At 38.0% G+C, this 13,149-nt stretch overlaps 1 protein-coding gene across 1 annotated transcript in view; it reads left to right on the plus strand.

Annotated features, from left to right (window-relative positions):
* The window catches only part of PTH2R (parathyroid hormone 2 receptor), an 86,145-nt gene that overhangs the window by 17,041 nt on the left and 55,955 nt on the right, over positions 1 to 13,149 (plus strand). The window contains exon 2 of the mRNA XM_002812800.3: positions 4,283 to 4,385. Within this exon, the coding sequence (XP_002812846.2) occupies positions 4,283 to 4,385 (103 nt within the window). The remainder of the gene's footprint in view (positions 1 to 4,282; positions 4,386 to 13,149) is intronic.

The following is a 13,149-nucleotide window of genomic DNA, read 5'->3' on the forward strand; positions in this document are numbered from 1 at the left end:
ATTACTGCTCATAGAAGTAGAAGTTTTGGTTCCTCCGTCAGCTATCACTGACACCTATGGTGGGCTGCTCCGTGGTCCTGATGGGTGGGGGTATGAGTTCTGCTCCTCATGTGGCCTCCACTGACACCACAATGGGAGTAGCCTTGTTACTGTTGGGCTGACTCTCCACTAGGTCTTCTCTGACCCCCCTCCAGCAGAGGAGTAGAGGGATACTGTGTTACTGTCAGGAGGGGTGGAAGTCCAGGCTTCTCATATGCAGGTTGTGAAGAAAAGGTGGGGGTGTCCAGAAGCCTTGTTTCAGGCCAGTGAGAGGGAATGTTTTAGTTCTTTATTTTGCTCTTAAACCATTCTGGGAGGTTGTAGGGGTCCTTTGTCATTTTGGGTTGGGTTTGTGAGACAACATGTCAGGCAAGTGTTCTTGTATAAGTGGTTAGCTGTCCTTGTGTTGCTAGCTGTCTTTGTGTAAGCTGTCCATGTAGTAAACTGTGGTTTGGAAAAATTTCTTTCGATAGTTCCTGTTATCCAGCAAATCATGTGTGAGAGCCCTGCCTTCATGGGTCTGCCCTGTTCCACTTGCCAAGGCTTGACACAAGTTACTCTAGTTTAGATCTTACAACTTCCACATTTCTCTGAAAGCATCACTGATCGACTCTCCTGTGGGTTGGTTTTAATTGTCCCTTGGTGCTGAGATGCACCTGTCCTGGATTGTTGGTCTGGTCTCACATTGGGAAGAAGTGATTGGCGACTAGGAGTCAGTATCAAAACACTTTCAGCCACATTTGAGCAACAAGCCTGACCTGGAGAAAGTGGCTTTCAGGCTAAATCTTCCTGGAGTCCACTGTTAAGTTCAATTTTGTTGGTTCCATAAGTATTGGTTATCATTTGAAGCACTGGCCCAGCATTATTCTATCAGGAGTGTTGTTTCTGTAGAATTGGGGCCGGACACAGTTAGGTCCAAAGTTTAAAGGAAATAATACAAAGTAAAACCAACAGGAGCATAACGAATTTATTTTGTACAATGATTTTGAACCAAGAGGCCAAGCCTGAGGCCAAGAAACTAAGCAAATCAAAAGACCACTGGGAAACCGGGTGAGACCTGTTGTAGCCATTGAGATCAATGGACTAAATAAAAATTTCTAAAACTCTAACGAAAAAACTAATGGGTTCATGAAGCTGCAAATCAAGATCAAGCAGAACAAAATAATTACATAAGATTGAATACTTCTTAAAAATTATAACTTTTATGACTTTAAGGAGAGTACATCATTGTGAAGGCAATGATTTATGACTTGCAAATCACATGTAATGAGATGGAGTAAAAAGCTGAACCCTTGAGATATTGAGGTAGGAGGCAGGACTCAGAGACTGGACCAAATTGAGGACTAGCTAAAAGAGGGACATGGTGGAAGCAGCTTTCCATAAGACACATCCTCCAGTGTTCCATGCCAGTTTACCATTGCCATAGCAACACTGAAAGTTACTGCCCCTTTCCACAGCAATGACCCAATGACCCAGAAGTTACCACCCTTTTTAAAGAAATTGCTATATAATCTACCTCTTAATTTGCATATAAATGGGTATAAATATGACTGCAGAACTGCCTCTGAGCTGCTACTCTGGGCAGACTGCCTAGCCCTGTTCTGCAAGGAACAGTACCTCTGCTGCTGCTATATACTGTCACTTCAATAAAAGTTGCTGTCAAACACCACCAGCTTGTCTTTGAATTCTTCCCTGGGCAGAGCCAGGAACCCTCCCAGGCTAAGCCCCAGTTGTGGACTGCAGCCTTTTCTGTGGTGTTTTTCCAGGCTGTCTTTTTTCTTCCTTGGCTAGAGAGCAGGTTTCTCTTGAGACTTTTAAATTTTTCTGCCTGTGCCTATTGATTTCCAGAGTTTCCAGCTTCTTTTACTCCAAGTTGGGGATGTATGAGGCAGAAAGAAAACCCAGGGAATTTACCACCATGTTGTTTTCCAGGATCTGTAGCCTGCTCTGCTATCTTCTCTCTGCCTTTTAGAATACTGTTATATTCATTTTATGTGTAATGTGTAGGGCTTTTGTTTATATTTACTGAGAGGAATTGGGGAAAGCACATCAACTCCATCATGCTGGAAGTTCCAGAATACCTCTTAAATTAAGCTAACTTATGGATTTATGGTTACTTAAACATTGAATAAATGTGAATATTGGGTTAATTATGAAGATTTTCATATCTTGACATTAAAATTGGTATCTATATTTACAACTTTAGGGGCTTTTAATAAAGTACAAATTACCAAATTAGGGCTTCTCCTAGCTATCAAATATGTGACAGATTGGAATTTAACATTTTATTTCAAATCATAAATGATCACTTGTCCAGGAAAAATTACTAACATCTATTTTTCTAAATGTAACATTTTGTTTTGGGTGCAATTGTTGCTTTTGGAAAACTAGACATTGAAAATGTAAACTGCTCTTCTGTTTGAAGTACACTATCATTTTAATGTCATTCTATGTTAAAGAGTGCTTGTATCTATAACAAAGGAATAAAAGAAAGCAATATAAAAAACAAGTACTTATTTGCTTTTACTGGAAATGACTGATTTGGTTTGGCTGTGTCCCCACCCGAAATCTCATCCTGAATTGTAATCCCCATAATCCCCACATGTCAAGGGTGGAAGCAGGGGAGGTAATCAGATCATGGGGGCGGTTTCCCCCATGCTGTTCTGATAGTGAGTGAGTCTCGTGAGATCTTGTGGTTTTTTAAACGTCTGGCATTTCCTCTGCTTGCACTCACTTCGTCCTGCTGCCCAGTGAAGAAGGTGCCTCCTTCTCCTTTGCCTTCTGCCATGATTGTAATTTTCTTGAGGCTTTCCCAGCAATGTGGAACTGTGAGTCAATCAAATCTCTTTCCTTACCCAGTCTTGGGTATATCTTCATAGCAGTGTGAGAATGGACCAATACAATGACTAACGATCAATTTAACAGATTGTGATTTAGCACATTCTGATCATACTTGCTCCTGGCTAAACTGACAAGATGTTTTAGAACAAAATATCTTTAGAAGCTGTAGTTTATAAGATGCATAGGTTCCTGAAAAGGTTATCCCTATAAAAAGGCTGCATATACACAGAAAGAAATAAAAAAGAATATTTTCAAGTAAAAATGGTACAAGGGGTGATTTGAAATATTCACATTTGATAATTGAAGTCAAATTTCTCTGAATCAAATGTATAGTTCTGAAATTTGGTCACAATTTACACAATGTTTTCTAGGATTGAAGTAAAAGGAAGTAACGGTTTAACTGAAAAAACAGCCAGGAAAAAAACAAAACAAAACAGAACAAAACAAAAAACTTCAGGTGTGCCTGACTGTTTCTAGAGAATGAATGGGAAGGAGTCAATTTTTCCTGCCATGCCCACTCAGAGACTCATGTGTTTCCAGTTCATTCTCTCTTTTTGATATGTGAGATTTTAGGCTCACTTTCAGTGTATCTACTTATAACTCAGAATCTGTGTTGTATTATATTGATAGATAAATTCTGGTATGTATTTCAACCCCCAAAATTAGTTTTTGCTTATTCTCTCATTTCCTAAAAAAAATCGTTAAAGTAAATATGGGCATTGAGCTATGAATATAATCCAGAAATCTCCAAAACTATATATCTGACTATTCACTGAGATTCTCTTTGTGCTATAAATATCTTAGAAAATAATACCCAGCTAAGCATCTCCCAAAATGTGAAACAAATTAATGTTTGTTATTTTAAATCACAACAATATTTTGGGATGTTTTGTTACACAGCTATAGGTGATAAATACAGATGGTTTCTTCTTTAAGGTTCTGTTCCTCTGGAACCAACCACTTTTGGTACTAAATAAATTGTATCATGTTAGATGGAAGCATAATATTGCAGGAAATTATATTTTTTTTGTATATTATTTTTATGTTTTGTAGTATATTATCTCTAATATAATTATTTTATTTTTAAATATTTTTTCTTAGTATAATATCTCTATTTTATTTTTTCATAGTCTATTATCTCTAATATAATTACCTAACTATATTAAAATTTTCTCACTTCTCCTGGTATGAGATTTTTTAAAAGGCTAATCAGGCAAAAGTAAAATTATTCTAAAATCTTACACATTGATGGATTTTGAATTTTGATTCAGATAAAGGACTATTTCAAATAGCTTGATATCAAAACTCATTTTCAATTAGATTAGAAGGTGAAATAATGAAAGCTTGTATCCTGGCTTGAAAAAACATGATGAAAATGTTTGTATTTTGTTCGTTTCTACAGCTGGATTCTGATGGCACCATTACTATAGAGGAGCAGATTGTCCTTGTGCTGAAAGCGAAAGTACAATGTGAACTCAACATTACAGCTCAACTCCAGGAAGGAGGTAAAGATGCCAAGACAATTGGCTCTCCTTGTGCCTCCTATCCGTTCTCATAAAGATTGCACATTTCCCTCCTTCTTTAGTGTTAGGGAGATCCTTGTCACTCAATCCACATTTCCATGTGGAGGGGTGTGCAGCAGAATAACAACACTCTTTTCATCTCTACCCTACATGCTTTTCCTTCCCTGTGGAAAAAGTGACTTGCCTGATAGTGAGTTTGAGAATAGCAATTGGGCATGTGTACATCAGCCTATCCCTTAGTCCTTTCTTCAGGGTTTGTCTGCCTGTAGAAAGCATGCATACTGATTTGCCCTTGACCATGCAGTAAGCTTGGAGGAGTAGGCTCTGTCCCTGTGGACATTGCCTCTATTATAAAATATGCAGTTCAAAATCTACTTCATACTTCTCTAAATGCCAACAAATAATTATGATTGATTTCTTAATTGTTTATGATCAGAGAATGTGGTCTGCATGATACTGAGTTTTAAAAATGTGTTGGGACGGCTGGGCGCGGTGGCTCACGCCTGTAATCCCAGCACTTTGGGAAGCCGAGGTGGGCGGATCACCTGAGGTCGGGAGCTCTAGACCAGTCTGGCCAACATGGTGAAACCCTATCTCTACTAAAAATGCAAAAATTAGCTGGGTGTGGTGGCGCATGCCTGTAATCCCAGCTACTCGGGAGGCTGAGGCAGGAGAATTGCTTGAACCCGGGAGTCGGAGGTTGCAGTGAGCTGAGATTGCGCCATTGAACTCCAGCCTGGGTGACAGAGCGACTCTGTCTCAAAAAAAAAAAAAAAAAAAAAAGTGTTGAGACTTAATGTCTTATATTCTTGTCAATTTTGATAATTTTCCGTGTGATCTTCAAAGGTATTTATGCCCTCTAGTTTCTGAGTACAATGTTTTATAGTGTCCACTAGATTAAGCTTGTTAGTTGTGTGGTTCATATATTCTGCATCCATAATGATTTTTTAAATGTGCTTGACCTATTATTTTCTGAGATATATATATCTTAAAATATGCTATTATGATGATGAATTTTTCAACTTTTCATTGAAAAATTCATTGGATATTTTTACTTCATATATTTCGAAAATATGTTACGAGGTTATTTAAATTTAGAAATATTAGATTTCCTGGTGAATTAAACCTTTTGTAGATATGCAGTAGCCCTCTTTATCTCTAGGATACTTGTCCTTCATATTTAAAAAATATGTATAATTTAAAATTACTATAGTTAAAAAAATTTAACAACACTAGTTTCCTTCTTTCTTGGTTAGTATCTGCCTTGTATATCTTTTCCAATCCTTTAAAAATGTTTTAATTGTGATAAAATATACATAGCATTAAATTTACCATTAAAATTTTTTTCATTGTACTGCTCAGTAGTGTTAAGTATATTTGCATTGTTGTGCAATCAATCTCCAGAAATTTTCCATCTAAATTGACACTCTGTACCCATTAAATAACAACTCATATTTCTTCATTCTTTTATTAAACTTTTCTGTATATTTACATTTCAGGAGTATCTTTTAGAAACAGGACACATATAGAGTTTTTCTCATTATCCATTCTGATAATCTTTGTCTATTAACTGAAGAATTTAGCTCAATTATATTAATTGTAGTTACTAATATACAGTATTTGAGTTTAATTCTAAAATCTCATGTGGGCTTTCTATTTCACCAGCTCTTCCTCTGCCCTTCCACTTCCCCAGTTCCAACTCTCTTTTGGATTGATTGAGACCTTTTTCTCATTTTATTCCATCCCCTGCCACCCCCAACTAGTATGGAAGATATATATTATATTTAATTCTTTTAGTGGTTATCCTAGAAATTTTTCACATATATTTAATTTCAGAAAGTTTAAAGTTTATCATTTGCTTCCTTTTTCCAAATAATAAACAGTTTGAGATACTTTAACTGCTTCCAAATTATATGCTCTTTAATTCTACCTTAATTTTATGTTATTATAATTTTTCTTCTTTGAATAAAATGTCCTTTATTTATATATTTTTGAATCTTTATGTTAGAATATGTTTATAGTGATCTCAGTTTTTGTCTGTTGGAAAATGTCTTTATTTTGGTGTCAACCTTGAAAGATACTTTTTCTGGACATATGATCCTTGGTTAAAAATTGTTTACTTTTATCACCTAAAGATACTGTTTTGTTTTTTTTCTAGCTTCCATTGTTATTACTGACAAATCAATTCTCAGCCTTTGTTGGTGATTAGCTTTTTCTGTCTGGCTTTTTTTTTTTTTGAGACGGAGTCTCGCTCTGTCACCCAGGCTGGAGTGCAGTGGCACGATCTCGGCTCACTGCAAGCTCCGCCTCCCGGGTTCACACCATTCTCCTGCCTCAGCCTCCCGAGTAGCTGGGACTACAGGTGCCTGCCACCATGCCTGGCTAATTTTTTTGTATTTAATTTTTTGTTTGTTTGTTTTAGTAGAGACGGGGTTTCACTATGTTAGCCAGGATGGCCTCGATCTCCCGACCTCGTGATCTGCCCGCCTCTGCCTCCCAAAGTGCTGGGATTAAAGGCATGAGCCACCATGCCTGGCCCCTGTCTGGCTCTCTTTAAGAACTCTTTAACATTGATATTCTGCAGTTTCACTGTATCTAGGTATAGATTCATTGGATTTCCTGAATCTGAGCATCTGTATCTTTATTTGGTGATTGGAATGTTTTAGTTATTTTGCCTCTGAAATTTTGCTCTCCTTTATTCTCTCTCTTATCTCCCTCTGGAACTTTAAGAAGACAAATATGGGACCTACTCATACTACTCTTTGTGTGTCGATGTCTTATGTATTTTCCTTTTCTTTGTTTCTTTACTGCTATTTTGGTAATTTCTTCGAATATATTTTCCAGTTTGCCAGCTCTTTGTTCAGCTTTGTCTAACAACTGTTCAATCCATCCATTAGTAAATTTTGATTACATTTTTATTTTCTGAACTCTTCATATTCAATTTTGATAATCTCTTGCTTCTTCAATATTCTTTCAAATCTCTTCTTTTTTTCCTAGACATGCTTTATACGCTGCATATGATAATTGTAATATCTATAGACTGCTGGTCAATGCTGACCACCACACATGGTGGCTTATTTCCTTGTGTGTCTAATGATTTGTGATGAGCAACTCATGAGGTTCTTGTTTAAAGAAAATTTCTTTAGAGAAAATTTGTGTTTGCAATTGCAAGGTGCTTAGATGAATTATTGACCTAAGTCTAATTTAAACTAAATTTAGATCACACATAAATATGGGCTTGTGGTTAGAAACGTTTAGAGAAGAATTTCCCCTCCACTGTTTTCTATTCCAACTCCAAATGTAGCCAAGAATGACACAAACCAATCTCTTTCTGAAGGATGGTTTTATTTCTTGCCCACCCACTTAGTGGGAGAAGTGTCATCTTTTGGGGATACTGACTTTCTAGAGGGGTCTCCTGTTCAATTTCTCCACCCCATCAGGCCTCAGGCTCTTCTTTTGTTACCTGAACACCACCAACACTCTAAGCAAACAGGTCAATAGAAGCCTCTAAGGTAAACCCCAAATGTAGAGCTTGCTGCTTCTATATTTCTGGCCTACAATTTATTCCTTTACTTTACAGCCAGCTAAGCCATATTTAAAGAAAGAAGGCTTTTACATTAATATAGCCTTTGTAGGTATCTTGTACTAAGAGGAAGCTTTCTGAATGGCTAGTCTAATAGTGTCTGAAAAGGGAATCACTCATGCAACTTCTAAAGAATGCTGATCCTAATATCTTAGATATGGAAGTCTAGTAACAAAGAGATACATCATCATGAAAAAATTTGAAAGCATTATTATCTATGATGGCTGAGTAAGCTGTTTTCTATGAAATCTTATAAACTGTTGAGCTAGAAGATATTTCAGAGATCACCTATGCCAACATTGTCATCGCCAGTGTCCCTTTAACAGTCCAACAAATATTATTATGTGCCCAGAGTAAGCTCTGGAAAGTATGAATAAGTTTCTGTCTTTTCTCTGTGGGGTTAATGGCTTAATAGGGAAGGCAGGCATCTTTCAGGATGGTGTGTAATTTTAACAACAGAGGTATTTTAACAACTATAGAACCACTGAAGATGAATCTTAATTAATCAGGGAAGGCTTCCTGGAAGAATAATGATCTCATCTTAAAAGTAAAGAAGTAGGAATTAGATGTGATGAGGGGAAAGTAAGACTGTATTAGTCAAAGTTCTCCAGAGGAACAGAACTAATAGGATATACGTATATGTGAAAGGGAGTTTATTAGAAAGAATTGGCTCACATGATCACAGGGTGAAGTCCCATGATAGGCCATCTGCAAGCTGGGGAAGAAAGAAGACAATAGTGGCTCAGTTAAGTCCAAGAGTCTCAAAAACAGGGAAGCCTTCAGTCCGTCGCCAAAGACCTGAGAGCCCCCAGCAAACCACTGGTGTAAGTCCAAGAGTCCAAAGGCTGAAGAACCTGGAGTCTGATGTCCAAGGGCAGGAGAAATGGATGGAAGCCTCCAGCACAGGGGAAAGATGAAAACTCAGCAAGCCAGCTTATCCCACCTTCTTCCTCCTGCTTTGTTCTAGCCAGCTGGAGGGTGCCCACCCTCATTGAGGGTGTGTCTTTCTCTCCTAGTCCACTAACTCAAATGTCAGTCTCCTCTGGCACCACCCTCACAGACACACCAAGAAACAATACTTTGCCAACTATTTAGGCATCTTTCAATCCAATCAAGTTGACCCTAATATTAACCATCACAAAGACATTTCAAAAGAGGAAACAGGATGAGCCAAGATAAGCAAGTGTGCATCAGTCACACACCATATGAATTATACATAAAAGAATAAATTAACTGGTAGTAAACTTAGGTCACATCTAAAATTTGTGAAGATGTGGATGATGTGAAGCATGTAGATGAATAAATACTAAAAGAGAAAAAACACTTTCTTCGAGATCCTTATTTGCATGGAGATCTTTTTCTATGCAAATAAGACAGAATTAAATGTGGTCAAACTTTGGTTTACCTTTCAATTAAAATGTCTAATTATATATAAATGGACTCAAGTGCTCTTTACTTTAAAATTGTAGAACACTAGAATGACATTTTGAATTCACTAGCTAATTTAAGGAATTTTCATTTTTACATTCTTCTAAAATCAAGAGATGCATATCAAAATATTTAAGAGTGAGCTGTCAGACTGTCTATACTTTAAAAATCTGTAGCAAAAAATAGATTAACTATTGCAAAATATTAGCAGCTGTCAATTCTAGGTTATGAGTATATGATTTTGTTTTATTTATGAAAGATTTTTTAAATAAAAGAACATAAGAACATAAAAGTTTTCCTAATGTTTATGAAAGAGAGAAGAGGATATATAAATGCAAATATTCAGCTATAAAACTATTCAAGTACTTAAAAAACAAAGACCAAAATATTATTCATCCAAAATATTATTATTTCAAGTGTGGTCACATTTTCTTTGAAAAGAGAAAAATGTTCTCAAATTTTAGATTGTTCTGTGTAAATGTCATGGTTTGACAAGCTTCACTCATAATTAGTTTGTCCTGGCATGCAAAAATACAGAGTTATGATTAATGGTGCTAATTTATAAAGAGAGATGGGGAGCCATTAGTCAATTAATTAGGTCCTTGCCAAATAATGAAAGTATTTACTCACATTGGATGGCAATCTGATCAAGGAGAGAATGCTAGTTAAGATCTCTATTTTTGGCCAGGCACAGTGGCTCATGCCTGTAATCCTAACACTTTGGGAGGCCGAGGTGGGCGGATCACCTGAGGTCAGGAGTTCAAGACCAGCCTGACCAACATGGTGAAACCCCATCTCTACTAAAAATACAAAAATTAGCTGGGCGTGGTGGTGGGTGCCTGTAGTCCCAGCTACTCAGGAGGCTGAGACAGGAAAATTGCTTGAACTCGGGAGGCGGAGGTTGCAGTGAGCTGAGATGGTGCCACTAACTCCAGAGTGAGACTCTGTCTCAAAAAAAAAAAAAAAAAAAAAAAAATCTCTATTTTCTATGTGAGATTCATGGCTTCTTCAATTTTTTCAACCTTTTGTGAACATTTACTATTCTTTTTGTCAAAGAGCAACCAAAAAAATAAGCATGATCTACAGAAATATTTTGGGAGCGTGTCAGTTTTCTAAAAATTGGGCAGCATGTGTGAGGCGGTATCTTGTAGGGAATGAGAAAACCGTCCCTTTTAGAGCATGAGGAAAAAAAATTTCCATAGCAGTTTTAAAACTATATAATTATAGAATAAGCTGGCCATTGGCTTTTGCTAGAAAATAGCACATGACATTGCAGCATACATTTTGGAGGGATATCTGGTTACTGAGAAATAAGAATGTGTGTCCAGGTCCAATTTATGTAATTACACAATAGATACTGGGCACATGTCGACTGGACAGTTCAGGTATATAAAGACATGTGACTTGTTAATGAATAGGTGAATTGAAAGATATCAAGATATACTGTTGAGGGCAAAGTTGTTGGGAGAGGTGGAGTCATTACATTCTGTATAAATGAAAAGGAAAACATACAAACAACAAAGCAGATAATGGTGGAAAGAGAGGCAGGTGGAGCTGTGCACCAGAAGCAGGAGCCAGTGGGATGGGCTCCTGCCTTGCCTGTGATATGTAAAGCTCAGGCTTTTATTATGTGAGCAAAGCAAGGCTTTTTCTAAGAAAAATGTTTTTGGAAAGACATTTTCTTTTCTTATTGCCTCGGCAATGCACAAAGCAAATCAAGTATTTGTTTCTGTGTGATATGGTGGATGCTAAGAAGTTAATTTCAGGTTCATAACTGAATTTATTTTTCTGTAGAGATCAGTGTTTCTGTAAGGTTCTGTTATGCTGACTGTTCAAAACTAAGCAAACAACTTGACAAAATGAACATTAGCTAGAACAAAAATCCTCAGCACAGTTAGTGTAACTGGTAACTAAAAAATTGAGAGAGCTATAATGGGTAGTACTTGTGGTGGCAGAATGATGGCCCTCCAAGGATGTCCATGCCCTAATACCTGCTGTTGTGCCTGCGTATGCTGTGTCACATGGCAGAAGAGACTTTGCAGATGGAATTAAGGTTATGGTCCTTAAAATGAGGGAGCTTATTCTGGATTGTCTGAGTGGGTTCCATGTGATCATATGGGCCCTTTAAAGTGGAAGAGGAAGGCAAAAGAATCAGAGTTGAAGCAGTAAATGAGAGAGGGGGAGAGATTAAACATGTGAGAAGGACTCAACCTGCCTTGCTGACTTTGAAGATGGTAGAAGGGGGCCATGAGCCAAGGAGAGCAAGCAGCTTCTGGAAGTTGGGAACAGCTCTCAGCTGACAGCTAACAGCAAGGAAATGGGGACCTTGGTTCTATGTCTGCAAGGAGCTGAATTCTCCCAACCACCCAAATGAACAAGGAGACAGATCCTCCCTCAGAGCCTCCAGAGAGGAATGCAGCCCTGCCCAGCCCTTGATTTTGGCTTCACAGGTCTACCAGGAGAGAAACAGCTGAGTCTAGCAGACTATTGACCTACAGAAATAGTGAAAAAACAAATTTCTGTTGTTTTAAGCTGTGAAGTTTGTGGTAATCTGTTACAGTAGCAATGGAAAACTAATACAGCAGTCATTGAAGGTATCTCTTTTTGAGAAGTTGGGGTATAATTTGGCTGACAGGCTGTCTTCTTGGAAGTTCAGTTCATCACTAATTGAAAGGAGTCCTGCAAGAGCACAGAGAATTGACACTGAGTATTTGTTAATCCTCCACCAAGTGCCAGGTGCATTCCCGGAATGTGGCTAAAGCTTGAGACAAAACAGGCAAAAATCTCAAGTTTCTTAAATCCTGTGACTTAGGAATATAATAATAAAATAACACCCAACATTGGAAGGTGATGAGAACTCAGGTGAAAAATACAGCCAGAAAAGGTATAAGGAAGATTTTGGGATGCAATTTTAGATAAGCGTGTTTACTCAGAAGTTGACATTTGAGTGAAAATATGAAGGAGGTAAGGGAATAAGTCTGTCTGGGTGAGAGGGCAGACCCTATAGGCACTTCAGGCATTATAAAAACTTATGTTTTGAGATGGGGAGCTGTTGGAGGATTTGGGGCTATTGTGTCAAAAATAAAGGAAAGAAAGTGTGAAGCAGGTTTACTGTGCACTAGTTACCAGCTTGTCTGAGTCCAGTGAGGCAGAATACCCAGCGCATGAGTTATATGAAACAGGTTTATTACTCACAGGTAGGCAGCAAGGAACAACAGAAGCCTAGGAGTCATTGGGAACTGGTGCTCCACAGTTCGGGAAAGCTGCATGGGCTGGATGGAATCTCAACTGCTCATGACCTGCGTGCACCACAGCAGAGGGACCCCATAAAACAGCCCAACCCTGGTTATATACCTCAGGGAACACAGAGTGCACTGGGCTAATGTCTGGAGACATCCTGTTTCTGGGAGGGCTTGGAACTGAGTCTGGACTGTTCCAGGCAGTTCCTCACCCCTTATCTCAGCATGTTGCATTCCCAGCACATTCTATAGTTATTCTTGAGAACTACAAGAAAAAGGGGCAGAGAGAATTGGGTTCATCCAATGCCACCCAGAGAACTGTCCTGCAGAAAGAAATGTTGGAATCAGGAGGGCCGGTCATAGACTGTTGCACTCATTCAGGTTGGAGATGAAGTAGCGTGGACTATCGTGGTGGCAGTAGATGTTGTGAGAAGTGATGAAGTTCTGGATTCATCTTGAGAAGAGTGGAGTTCATGAGAATGTTGTTTGAGATGAA

The sequence above is a fragment of the Pongo abelii genome, chromosome 11, assembly GCF_028885655.2.
Source record: "Pongo abelii isolate AG06213 chromosome 11, NHGRI_mPonAbe1-v2.0_pri, whole genome shotgun sequence".
Lineage (NCBI taxonomy): Eukaryota > Metazoa > Chordata > Mammalia > Primates > Hominidae > Pongo > Pongo abelii.